The sequence below is a fragment of the Amphiprion ocellaris genome, chromosome 10, assembly GCF_022539595.1.
Source record: "Amphiprion ocellaris isolate individual 3 ecotype Okinawa chromosome 10, ASM2253959v1, whole genome shotgun sequence".
Lineage (NCBI taxonomy): Eukaryota > Metazoa > Chordata > Actinopteri > Pomacentridae > Amphiprion > Amphiprion ocellaris.
The window spans coordinates 9445831-9459288 of record NC_072775.1 but is presented as its reverse complement, the minus strand read 5'-3'; the positions used below and the strand labels follow the sequence as shown (position 1 = coordinate 9459288).

The 13458-nt window shown below is 41.5% G+C and overlaps 1 protein-coding gene across 2 annotated transcripts; it reads left to right on the top strand.

Annotated features, from left to right (window-relative positions):
• Positions 1-645: 645 nt before the first annotated feature.
• On the top strand, positions 646-13458 carry LOC111587216 (phospholipid phosphatase 3-like). 2 transcript variants are annotated; one of them, XM_023297102.3, is made up of 6 exons: positions 646-1005; positions 5429-5583; positions 10710-10990; positions 11146-11203; positions 11296-11472; positions 12699-13458. In XM_023297102.3, exons 1-6 carry the CDS (start codon positions 867-869, stop codon positions 12825-12827), a joined length of 939 nt encoding a protein of 312 aa, XP_023152870.1. In that variant the 5' UTR covers positions 646-866; the 3' UTR covers positions 12828-13458. The 2 variants fall into 2 exon arrangements, with proteins under 2 accessions (XP_023152870.1, XP_023152859.1); XM_023297091.3 differs by lacking the exon at positions 5429-5583 and adding an exon at positions 6599-6756 and having other exon boundaries at positions 647-1005.

Genomic DNA, 13458 nt, shown 5'->3' with positions numbered 1-13458 from the left:
GTGGCGCTCTTAACAACTCATAGACGTCTAAAATGTGTCCACTACTGTGTGTAAGAAGACAAAAATGTTTGAAACTACTGATTTAATCTTGAACGGTGTGTTGTATTTTAAAATCTTGAAGTAGCTGAAGATGTCAAATAACTGAGGTGGAGTAGAAAGTACAATATTTCCCACTTTAATGTAGTTTAAGTATAAAGTAGCATAAAATAGAAGGTACTTGAGTAAATGCACTTTTATTTAATCTCCACCACTGCTGATCAGAATTTCCATTTGTTATTCTATCATATTCAGAATTTTTCTCACTCCACATTTTTCCAAAGAAACACCAGGTTGTTTATCGTCTGACTTGTTCAAAGTGTAAAAACAAGACCACCTAATGAAAAATCATGGAGAGCAGAACCTTAAGCATGTAAAACAGAACCCGAAACCTCTCTTTGATGCTCATGCTGCTGACTTTGCTGTGTGAAAACCCCTTTCTTGTTGCTGTGTGGATGCTCACATCCTGCAGCTGAGAGGTGAGTGTGGGAATCAGCCTGTAGGCACAAAAGTGGACATATGGCATTAATTGAAAGGGGAGGAGCTGGAGGAGGGTCTTTCTCCTGGAGGGCTGCAGCAGGACTCTTAACCACCCCCAGAAGAGAGGATGGTTAGTAGTTAGAGAGCTGCGATAGTTGGAGGACTCGGGAAGTCAGTGCCCAGACCTCCAAACAAAAAACTTTAACGACTTCTCCTCCTCAGGATTCATGTACAATAGACGCGCCTTGTAGACAGTGAGAGTAAAGCAGACGCAAAACTTTTAGGAAAGCTAGCAGCAAGTTTCTTGTCATTCCTTTTTTTGTTGGCTAGAAGCACATATAACGTTTTAAATGCAACGCTGTCTGATTTATGAGAAAACTATGGCAGCCGAGACGAGGAACGGCGGGAGTTCGCTGAACAACAATAACTGCAAAGACCACAGCAGGAGAAAGTTGCTGGTCGGAGTGGATCTTTTCTGCTTGTTTTTGGGTAAGAATCGCAGTTCTAACGCCTAAAACTAACAATAGCACGTGTGACTTAGCTGTGCGGGAGTTTAGCGATAAATATGTGGCTTTATTACGTTCGCTTTTTGTCGTTGTAATGTCACTTTAAGCTACTTTACGCAACTTACAGACGTTTAATTCAGATTCACTATTTATAACATTCATGTTAATGTTGTCTTTATCTCCCACAGCATAGACTTTTACCTCATATAGCTTTAATATATTATTTCCTGTTGTTTATTTGTCATATTTAACCGTTACATTACATCATATTAATATCAAAGAGAAAGGTAATTTGTGCTATTATTGTTGTTTTAAGCTAAGTTAGCTAGCTAGCTCTCATATTGACGTGCCTCTCATATAAATAATTATTAATAATAATTAATAAACATTTTAAATTGAGTCTCTTTTAGATGTTTTAAAGCTAATTATTATATGGGAACACCAATATTCAAGCTACACCAGCTTCACATGCAGTGCTGCTAAAGCACCAAGTTAGCGACACATTTAGCTATAAAGCTACATAAATGATATTAGCTAAGCTAGACCCCAAAAATGTGCTGGCAAAAGGGAACCTAGTTAATAAAGTGCGTCAGGAGGGATATATTTCTTTGGGCTCCACCCACACCTGTATGGACCTCTGCTTTGACTGCTCATTATATTTTCCAGAAAGGCTCACATTCCGCAGCTGCAGGAATTCTTCAGATCTGAACATCTGGCATAATATGCTTAAATGTGTGTGTGGCGTAATTAAGGGAAGTGGTGAAAAGGTCAGAATGCAGTGAGTGAGTGTGTGCATGTTCATCAGTTCAGATCCTGGGATATTCACTGAGTTGAAGTTGTTATTTTTGGTGTTTGAACCCAAAAGTCCTACAAAAGTTTTGTAAGTCCACAGGGATCAAACCCTGGGCCATTCACCAATGTCTCCTTTATTTCTTCTCTGACAACCACATGTTTCCAGTGTGTTGTTGTGTGGAAAGTCCTGATTGTAAACAGCACAGCAGTGTGCCTCTATAAAATGAAATTGTTGCAACTGCATGGAAAAGAAAACAACAATCCAGCAATTGTTTCATGAAAGATCTACAGCATACACAATCTTTTTCTCACAAGCTATATTTAGTTGTTGTTTTGTTTTTGGGTTTTTTGTCTCTGTGGAGGGTAAATCCCCGTGATTTGTTCTGTATGTACATAGCTACCCACAGAGAAGCTTGTCAACAAACCAGCAATGTTTCTCTGGCTAAAGATGTGGTGAAGACAGCAACCACAAGGAGGAAATGGTGGGCCGGTACTGGTAATCACCACTTTTCCTCCATTCTCACACGCTGATTGCAGTTCTAGTGAAACTGCTCCCAGGGATATCTCCCTCATGCCCTTCCAGTTACTGGGCTCCCTGCAGACCATCAGTACCAGTAAAGATAACATTAGTTAGTTTGCTGGAGATGAATGTCACCCTGATTCAGCGCTGACTGGAACTGAATGTTTACAAAAAAAGTCCCTCACCCTCTGGTGAGGTGATCAGGTTCAGTTTACATTAATCTGTAGCAGGTGGCTTTCATGTTTTCCACTTAATCGTATAATGACGCTAAAGGTTAATGGGTCACACTTGCCTCTTTGGCTTAGAATTCCTGAACACATGCCACGTCAATCCATGAAATTGGGACAGTAATGTTAAGGACATATTTTTTTTTAATTTAAGAAAAACTGTCTTTTTTTGTCTTTAGCAAGTAAATATCTTAAAACCTCAGCAAATGATCTTAAAACTGAAAGTAGCCTTTTGTTTTGCTTGTGGTTGAGCTGATGTCTTAAAAATAATATCCACAATTTCGCTTTCAATCTGAACAAGTGCTTTCCAGTAACACAGCACTTAAGAGGGCCAAGATTGTCCCTTTTTCATGAAAAGATCATTGGTCCACAGTCAGTTTAAAACAGCACTGGAACGTCACTGAATTATCTCAGTAGTACAGCTAATTAAACATTAAACCAAAATGTAAGATTTATGTGATTCTTTTTGATCATTTGTACAACATCGGCATGGAAAAATATTGTATCCGCTGGTATAGCCACGAGCAATTCAATGCAAATGAGATTTTTATCTAACCCAAGCAGGCAGACCTGGTTTCCCCCTATATTCTGAATTATGAACTGAGTTTTGTAGCAGGTCGGACTGACAGACAGGGAGCAGGTTGTGTGCGGCTACTGCAATTAAAAACAACTGCATCTGTGTATACGCCACAACTACCTCAGACCTGCACATATATGTTTCTACGCCAGACAGTGAGAGATCCCTGCAAGTGGAAAATGTGTGTCTGTTTGTTTTAATAGTCACACTTGGTGTTTTGGCAAATGCCTCCAGAATATGGTGGGGATTTAATTCAGCGTGAAGCTTATACATTGATTCTAGTTTCCATAAACTACAGCCACACGGAACTGCCAGATCTTAATAATAAGTTTTTTACCATGTTTTGACACTAGACAGCGGTCAGTTATGTTCTGAAAATGTCATCATCGTCCTTCAGTTACAGTGTTTGCTTGTTTTAGCGCTGCTCAATTGACTGCTAATCAAACTGCTTCAGGCCAAACCGAATAAAAGACACCTGAGTGTGACATTAAGGAGCCGGAAAACAATTAATCTCAAACGGATTTGTTTGTTTCTGTTGTCTTTGGGTTGATTTTGAGATAATGTAAAAGACATACCCACGCCTGCTTGACTGGTGTTGTTGTTGGCAGGACGAGGACGCCTTCCCCCTCTCCCCACCCCCTCAGGCTGTTAGATGCGGGAAGGGAGGAAGAGGGTAGGAGGGGAAAATCCCAAGATGCCATATTCACTGCTGATGCTGCACTGTTTAGACGGATGCAAGGGGTCGGAGGACTGAGCGGGGAAAAAAACCCCAGCTGAATGTCTGGAAAAAAGGACCCGACTGTCTGGTTGTGGTCATGTGGGTTTTTTTTTTCTTTTTTCCAATCAGCTGTTTGAAGCACTTGACCCCGTGCAGGTTACTTTAAAGCAGTGGACACTTTCTTCTATTAATCCATTTCCCACCTCTCTAACTCTCTCTAGCAACCTCTGCCTCTGGCCTTGTGGTTTGTCTGTGAATATATTTAGAGGCAGTTGCAGAGGTCAGGGCCTTGGGGTCAATGTGTTTCACATCTCTCACATTCAGCCCTGTGTGCTTCTTTAGTTTTTTTTCCCAACTGCTTTATATCAGCAGTTTGGACAGCCTAACTCCCTGTTTTGGGAAGGCCTGTGTTGTTCTGTTCATGGCCAGACTAACCAAACTGAAGTGATCAGACGTTCAGGATTTAACGTGCAGTGTATTTTCACAGTTGCAGAACTGTTAAGACGTCCCACACCGCTGTCTCTTTTCTTGCCTCTGAGCCGAGTGTAGCCCCATCCAGGTATTTGTTTGAAGAGCGAGAATGAAAGCCAGAAAGTTAATAATGTGAATCCTGCTGAATATGAAGGGAAGGCTGTAGTTCTGGAGTTCCCAGAGCTCTGTGTGTAACCTGAGCCCAACCCAGCTGGACCTTCAAAAGACCCAAGTCAGGTGTGTGTGTGTGTGTGTGTTGGATGTGAAGGGGATCGAGGGGCTCAGCAGCAACTGAAACGTGTGTTGACATTTGGTTCAAGAAATCACACCCCACCTCCCAACGCCACCGCCATTATGCTTGTTTTTCTTTGTATCGGCAGATTGCGGAATTATTCAAAGAGCGACTTGAAAGCTAAGTGTCGCTTTTGAAGAACTTTGTGAAAGTGTGTTTTCCAAATTCTGTCAGACATTTGACGCCTCTCTTGGGTACCACGTCCACCCTCAGATATCAAAGTCCTCCACTGAAGCCTTTTAGTAAATGGAGGAAAATAAGCTGTCCTTTTTGGCTTGCATCTTAGTTACACCCACCCTATGTTTGTTGTCAGGAGAGAAATAAGATCTTTTTGCCACTTTAAGTGCTGAAAGACACTAAATCGATCAGACACAAACACCCCACAGGCATCTTAAAGTGGGCCTTTTTAAGTGCACTTGAAAGCCTCGGCAGGAAAGGAAGACCGATACAGTGTGTGTTTTTTCTTGTCATTTAGCAGCATCAGTGTCTCTTAAGAACATGACGCATCTTACCCTTTTAATGGTAACTTGAGATCAGTTGATGCTATTCCCAGCATAAAAGGTTCACTTAAGTGTTGCTGCTTTGATTTTCGCGTTTATTCCAACTGATTTCATTTAGTTTATTTCGGCTCATTATTGTCGACAGCATCTGTGTCGGTTTGGCAAACAGGATGCGATTAACACAGTTAATGCATCCGCTGAGAGTTTTAAATGTGTTTTTCCTTCTTTTTTTTGCCTGATGATACTGATGCAGCTGTCCATTGTTGTGGTCTGAAAATCTGCTTTACATGTATCTGTCCAACTATACAGTGGTGCTTGTCGCCGTGTTTTTGCACAAACCTCCCTTCCCGCCTTACGAGAGAGGATTCTTCTGCAGCGACGACGGCATCAGACTGCCCTATAAGAGCAGCACGGTGTCCACGCCCGTGCTCATAGCCGTGGGCTTCACTGTGCCCGTGGTCTCAGTAAGTCCTGGTGTGGTTAAAGCAAGAGGACCGGAGAGCACATGTCGGGACACTCTCAGTTCATCAGCGGTTGGCTTGCGACACCTCGAAAAGATATGATGGATTGAACAGGCTCTGACTTGCACTCTGTGGTTTTGTCCCATTGACTGTAAATCATGTATGCTGTACTTTACTGCCAACAAATTTTCCACAGAATATTATCATTCACTTTCACATTTAGCTATGACCCTTCAGGCAACTATTGCTAATCAGGAATAGTTGTGTCAGGATCTTAACTTCAAGAGAATAAATTCGGGTTTATAAAGAGCAAAGAAAACATGATTAACTCATGAAGCATCATGAAACATTTGTGCGTTAATATTATTCCAGAATATTAATAGGGATAGGATTAGCCCTAACTCTAACCCTGCCAACTGTTAATTGTCCTCTGGTGTAGAAATACAACTCGAGGCCCTTTTCTGGATTTCTTAGATCTTCTGATCTTCATCAGCGTATGGAGTTCTAGTCCTAATGTCAAGTCAAAACACTTATTTCACTTAGGTTATAAATAGACAGTTTTAAGCTCTTGTTATTTGTCGTTGTTCATGTAACTTGCCCTGACGGAATAATTTGACTCACTACAAATAAGCTAAAAATATAAGCTGCCTGGAGAGATAGAGATCTTAAAGCAACATGCTTTGGGAAATGGCTAGCAATGAAGTCAGTAAACCATGCGTGATTTGCAGTTAGCAGACTAAACGATGAGAAACCACCGGCGGGGTCCTTTTAAAACATCGAAAGACCCTCTAATAGTGAATAATAAACAAAGCTGGAGCCATTTCTTGATTGGTCACAGATAAAAGCCACAGAATGAACTGAGCCAGTCCCATGTGTTTCCCCGTTGCCTCTTGCTTTTACCCATGACCTCTTGTAATTTGCGTACCATTAACCCAGCACCTCCATCTCTCTCCTTCACCCATCCCCACCCCCTTCTCTCTCTCCCTCCCTCTCGCCGCTCACTGCTTCTTCACACTAGCCGGCCTTCCTTTCTTGGTCATTGAGACCAGCGCTGTTCAGCCTTACCGTAGAGGGTTTTACTGCGACGATGAGTCCATCAAGTATCCGGCCAAAAACGGAGACACCATTAGCGACGGTGTGCTTAGCGCTGCAGGCATTCTAATCACCATCCTCTCTGTAAGTCTCACCCCACTCTGCTCACTAATGTCATCATCACCTCTTGTGTTTCAGCAGCCTTCACAGTTTACTAGCAGCACCTTAAACCACAGTAGATGTTCACCACATGATTTCTCATCCTCATCCTAATATGTCTAATGTTTTGTTTTTGATAACGGTAACATTGCTAACATGCTGTGTTTGTATATAATATGGTATTGATTCAAACTGCTATAAACTGTTAGATTTATTACAGTTGTTCATGTTTTCCTCCCACTTAAACCACACATATTCACAGTGGACCTGCTGTATGTGCTGAGAAATAACTTGGCACACTTTATCAGAGAGCGTTTATCTGACAATTGACGCTTTGTTGGGTCTAAACTGAGATTATCCTAAATCATAACTGAAACGACTCCTCTCCGTACCTGGGTTATCAGGACTTGTTATTGGTTTCAACACATTCTAGATAACAACCAGTCTGCAGCGTTTGCTCAAAGCTTTCTCTTTGGGGGCTTAAGATGACTTAGGTGATTAAGGCACTTTAAATAAATCAAAAGTGTTTAGGGGTTTGTTGTAATCTTCTGTCAGAAAACCGTGAGATTGTACCCAAAATCTGTGCACGAAGCCATCATCCCAACATCCTGTAGTTCAAATTCATTTTTCTCTATTTGCCATGAAGCTGAAGCATTTTTCTGCACCGGTTGTCAGACATTTGTCCATTCTGGTCAAAACATTTATCTGCATAGCCTCATAATGGCTAACACTTCACTAAGAGCTAACACAGATAAATGCGACCAAAAGTGCTTTTTCGGTCATCTTTTTTCCTCCATTTGTGTTTCTAAGTACATGATTGTGTAGCAGTGTTTCAGCTCCCCTAAAACCACTTCTGAGTGCACAGCAGCACTGTGGCTTAAAGTACCCAGCGACAACACTGACAGGCAGCTTGTGTTTTGCTGCAGCATTTATAGTCGAGGGATAACAGCAGGATCCTTTGCTCCACACATAATGCAGACTTTTCAAAATGAATTGAAGTGAGTAATTCGGTTGTCACACCGTAGCAGCAACTTGAAAAGAGCCCATATTATGCATATTTCCAGGTTTATAATATTATTTTTCTCTACTAGAGTATGGTGATATGCTTTCATGTTCAAAAAACGCATTATTTTCCTCGCACTACATTACTGCAGTTCCTCTTCTAACTCTCTGTCCAAAACACTTGGGTTTTAACTCCTCGTCTCAATAAGATCGCCCTCCTGAAAAGCTCAGTCCGCTCTAACTTTTCAGCTGCTCCGTCCAAAGCGAGGTAACTTTGGTTCTGTACCGTAACTACAGATCTTTATGTGAGCAGAGAGATGTAGCTCCTGTAGAAGCATCTCTAGTGTGGAAATAACGGGAGACTACGAAAAGGACGCTGCTCATCCTTTGTGTGAGAACATGCAAAATGTTCTACATGGTGACATAGATAAACAATGAAAGAAAAGGCTACACAAGGTGATTCAGGCAGTGTTTTCTGCTTCTTTCGGCATAGCCTTTCGGTTTTATGAGTTTGCTGACCATTTACACACACAAAAACATTATGTAACACTAGAGCGTAGGGGGGAAAACCCAAAACTCATAATATGGGCTCTTTAACAACCTAGCAACCACTTAAGTAGGTTTTTAAGCTCTGCCAATTGTCACGAAAGCCATAGAAACCATATACAAACCACTTGTAAATGATCCACTACCAACTCCCTAGCAACAGCTTAGCAACCAACTTCATACTGCTTACCAAACACTTTAATAGCCATTTAGCAACACGTTAACTGGCATGTATGGGTCATTTATATGCACTGACATAACGCAAACAGACTGCTGGAACATGCAACAGGCGACAGTCACACTTAAAACTCCATCAGAAAGTTTCTAGTCTACTTTAGTGTTGCTCAGCAGTACTACAGCATATGTCACCTGGTACTCTGGCACTGCCTTGGCTCATGGCACGAGGCCTCGTTGTTTCTCTCTACAGCCACCAGTGCAGACTACTGCTTGGGGCCAAAGGGCTTTTTCATGGTGAGAAGGCGTCCTGACTGTGTAATTGTGGTTGACGCAATGGTTGTTTGGTTAAATACTGTAATTGGTGGGGTGGAATTGTGGTGAAGGCCCTAAACAAGAAAACTTTGCCAGATATCTCATTTTCCCCTGGCAAAATCAAATCCATCTTCCCCCCTACAGTGTTAGGGCCAACCTTTGTGTTTTGTGAACCAGAAAACACATATATTAGGTCATTTAGGGCTTAATTTCCTGCTGAAAAGGGCTGAGAAACACAAGCAGCTACGTCTGTAATAATTTATGTTGATGTTTAATAGAAGAAAGAAAAACACAATGGTGTCACGCTGAAAATACAAGCCACAAATCAACATCTTGCCCCCATGATTATCTCTGAGGTTTCAGTGTTACAGCTCCATCTACTACAATGCCAGTTCATTTATTCATGTGCATAGTTCAATGTTTTACTGAAGGGGAACCAGATGTGTTTTCTCCCCTTCCCTCTTTCCCATGGAAGCAGCTGGGCTGTATCAAACTGGCTCTAAAGGCCTGAATGGTGGAAACAACGCACTCTATCAGCTTGTTAAATCGTCTTAAGGGCTATCCCTCTGCAAAGAGTGTTTCCCAGAATGAGACTTATTCTGCGCCCCTCGAAAGAATGTCTGATGAAACTGAGATACTAACATGAAAACAGCCAGACATCCCTCGTGAAATCGGAGCCCTTTCGCTGAGAGAGCCGGCGCAGGGAAAAACAAACGTGCCCCCGACATGCGCCTGGCGAAGTCTGGCCACGAAAAAATCAGACATGTCGCTTAGCTCAGCGTTTCTCCTGATTAGAACCAGCGGTGCCTCCCCCACTCCTCCCCTGCTCTCCCTCCCATTCTGCTCCTCATTCCTCCTCTCACCTTCAGCTTTATGCTCCTCATTTGCTGTCTTCTATCCTCTTGTCTTATTTCACATTCTCCCTTTGCTTTCTATCCTCCCTTACTGTTTCTCTCTCATGCATCCTTTCACTTTCTCCCTGAACTCCCCCACTTTCTCTTTCTCACTCATCCTCCACAGTTTCTTTGTGAGCTGCTGGAAGACAACAGGGGATAAAAAAAGGGGTTGGGGAGGCGTTTTTTGAGCTTGAACAGCTGTTTTGAGTTATGGCGATCCACCTCCTCCCCCTTACGCGCGCCTTACCCGTCAGTCGTTGGCATTACACGGTGGTTTATTTACACACTTACAGAAAACTATACACGTTGGACAGTTTGAGTTGCCTCCCACGTCGTCTCACTGTTTTCTCTCAGAAGTAGAATGGCACATGTAAACACGTTCAGCTGTGAAGTAGACGTTTTCAAAGCACTCCAGAAGAAAATCTGCGTTCCATTTCAGCTGCCATAATAACATCTTGATGTTCAGAAACTGTTATTGTAGTCACAAATGTCACGTTTTTCTCCTCACAGAAAAGCATTGATTTCCAAGACGTTCATTGTACCTTTCGTGAAGTTTGCAAGAGCTTCAGGGCTCATTCCTGAACATTTCAAGGCCCTTTATGCATTTTTTTTTTTTAGCGTTTGCTTAAAGGAATTTCCTCAAAGCAAAATCTGCATTCACTGTTGGCAGTGTTATGTTTTTTGAAAAAAGTGGATGATGGTGAAAATCTTAAATCACAAAAATAAAGAGATTGCAAAAGAAGTTCATTGTTTCATCCAGTTAATAAATAGAAAACACGGTCATATCTTAAATTACATATGAGTTATGAGTATTCCACTTTGCTGAGAGAAGTCTCTATCCAACTAACATAATTTCAAATCCTCATTCCTCCTAAAATATTCTGGCTCTCTTGCAGTCACACATTTTCACTGAGTACTCAAGAGATGTGAATTTACTGCTTAGGAAATGGGGAATTAATGTTACAAATCGTGTCACTGACGTCACTTTCCCTTCTGTCACCCCAGATCATAATTGGGGAGAGCTACAGGATCTACTTTCTGAACGAGGGATCCAAGTCTTTTGTGGGGAACCCCTACATCTCCGCTCTCTACAAGCAGGTTGGAGTGTTCATCTTCGGCTGTGCCATCAGTCAGTCCTTCACTGACATCGCCAAAGTGTCGGTGGGCCGAATGCGCCCTCACTTCCTCGACGTGTGCAAACCCGACTTCTCCACCATCAACTGCTCTCTGGGCTACATTACTGACTACCAGTGTCAGGGGCCAGAGAGCAAAGTTCAAGAGGCCAGGTACTGTAATACCACATAGCTAAAGATATTACAGCTTGCACATTTTTAAAGCATGTATTTAGTTGAATTTGCAGTCATATATAAGTTAAGAGAGGACTGGCTGTTAACAGATTCTAAGGTGCTGTAACATCCTCATTTTTGATTATTCCCTTCAGGAAGTCTTTCTTCTCTGGACATGCGTCATTCTCCATGTACACCATGCTGTACCTGGTGGTGAGTTCCTGCATTGTTTCGTTCATTGCCACTTACGCATTCTGTTGGTCTTCATTCAGATATATAAACCAACGATTCTCCCTCCCCTCCAGTTTTACCTGCAGTCTCGTTTCACCTGGCACGGAGCCCGCCTCCTGCGACCTTTGACCCAGTTCACCCTCATTATGATGTCTTTCTACACCGGCCTGTCCCGCGTCTCCGATCATAAGCACCACCCCACCGATGTCCTGGCTGGTTTTGTACAGGGAGCCCTGGTGGCCTACTGCATAGTGAGTGGCTGTGGTCTAACAAATTTAGATATTAGTCAGAAATCATAAAGAGGGCAAAATTCAATCATTCTAAATTAATGTTTTAAGTAGCCATTTCAAAATACAACCAAAGAAAATCTTTGTCAACTTAAGCTGTAACAACTCTTCAACCTAATCAACTGGTTTAATTAGTTGTCCGCACATTATCTCTTGATGAGTGCACTCTATCGACTAGCCTTATTAGTCGAAATGAATAATAAATTCACATAAAAAGCTCCTATTGCAGCTGTATGAATCAATTTAACTTTTATTTTGTACTTAAGTGATAAAAACAAACTGAGAGAAGACCAGCATACATCTGAATTTATTTGTCTGATCTCTGAAAAAAGAATTATATTAACTGGCGATCCTAACACAGGGACTATCGAGGAATATAGAGAAAACCAGTCTGAAGTTTTTAGGTGATAAGTCATGTTGGTCATGAAGCTGTTATATAGAGCCGTGATATGTGATAAAGTCAGTTTTCAACATTAAGCACCTACACCAACGACTTCTTTAACATGATTTCGTTTGGAGCGGGTCCAAGTAAACCTTCAGTAATTTAGAAAAAAAAAGTTGGATCGGGCAGTCTCCATTAGGTTGGGCCCATTCAGAGTTGTAGGTGTGTTCCTCCCTCCACTGAAAATAATGGATTAATTCTATTGAAACTATTGAACTGGAGTCTACATTCCTAAACAGTAGTTTAAAAAAAAAAAACAGCCTAAGCCTGTGTTATGTAATTTATAATCAGCATCTTGAAATTATTCATAAAGTCCAGCAGTAGCCAGTGTGTGGATTCACAGATGAGACCTATATGGTTAGGAGTGAGGCATTTTGGATATCAATATGTGAGAAAACAAAGCTATGAATAATGCTTTTTTCTCTATCTAAAGATGATATGACTGTCTTGAACAATGAAAGGAAAGACTGCATTTACAAATTATAATGTAGGAATGGTGCTCGTAAGTGGAAAACAAAAGGAGGTCTAATACAGAACTTTAAGGAACACCATACTGTGTGAAGTAAGTCAAATTACCAGCAGAATTGTCAGGAAGAAGACTTTCAACCAAAAAAACCCTATAAGATCTACCAGCTTTCGTCCCTCACTCATGGTGTTTTCAGAGTTTCACAGCCTTCCTTCTGATTTTGAACATGCCACTTTGCACTGTTCAAACACTCATTGATTTTCCTCTGTATGCCACCTGCAGGTTTTCTTTGTGTCAGACTTGTTCAAGCCCAAAGGAAGACGTTCTGCTCTGTCTCCAACCCCAGTGAAGAAAGATCTCGTTCCTGCAGCAGACATCAGAGAGCGGAGCAACCATCTTATTATGGCATAGAGAAAGCTGCAAACTGACTGTATATAACCCTGACCTGTGCCTTTTTTAAATCACTACTACAGCCACTAGTCAATACTGGATGAAATAAACTCCCAACGACCTGGAAAATGCGACAAACATGGAATCTTGAACATCTCCGAGGATGAGAAGACGGAAAAACGGTCAAGAAAGTCGTGCTTTCTCAGTGGAAAACTTCATCTTTTTCCTCGGTCTCACCAGATATTTTAATGTGGAAAAGAGAGACAACCTTCTTTTTTTAATGCAAGGGATATTTGTCCCGCTACTTCTGGTATGAAGATTATTATCCTCCACCGTCAAGGCCTTTCCATGGACAAACATCAGAAATCAAACAAAACTTAGAAATGGCAGCTGTAAACAAAGCTGTGTGTGGCTTTTGTGCTTTCACACTCTGTTCCTGCCGATCGCTCACAGTTTGACTAACAAATCATGACAAAACAAATTCCTTAATTTCAGGAAGGATGTTGTTTTAGTTTGGTTTTCTTACAAACATTGTATGTGTGATTTTTATTTTTGTAGCACTATTTTAGCTAAACTCAGTACTGTTTGTCGCCACTTGAATGACCCGAAGTGAAGCTTTCGGAAAGCTTTGTAAGCTTTTTTTAAGCTTTTA

What these genes read in the sequence shown, in the direction of transcription:
- LOC111587216 (XM_023297091.3), top strand. Translation starts at nt 867, where the DNA reads ATGCAACGCTGTCTGATTTATGAGAAAACTATGGCAGCCGAGACGAGG. An exon ending in ACACCATGCTGTACCTGGTG is followed by an intron (nt 11,204 to 11,295) that starts GTGAGTTCCTGC and finishes CCTCCCCTCCAG; the next exon opens with TTTTACCTGCAGTCTCGTTT. An exon ending in CCCTGGTGGCCTACTGCATA is followed by an intron (nt 11,473 to 12,698) that starts GTGAGTGGCTGT and finishes TGCCACCTGCAG; the next exon opens with GTTTTCTTTGTGTCAGACTT.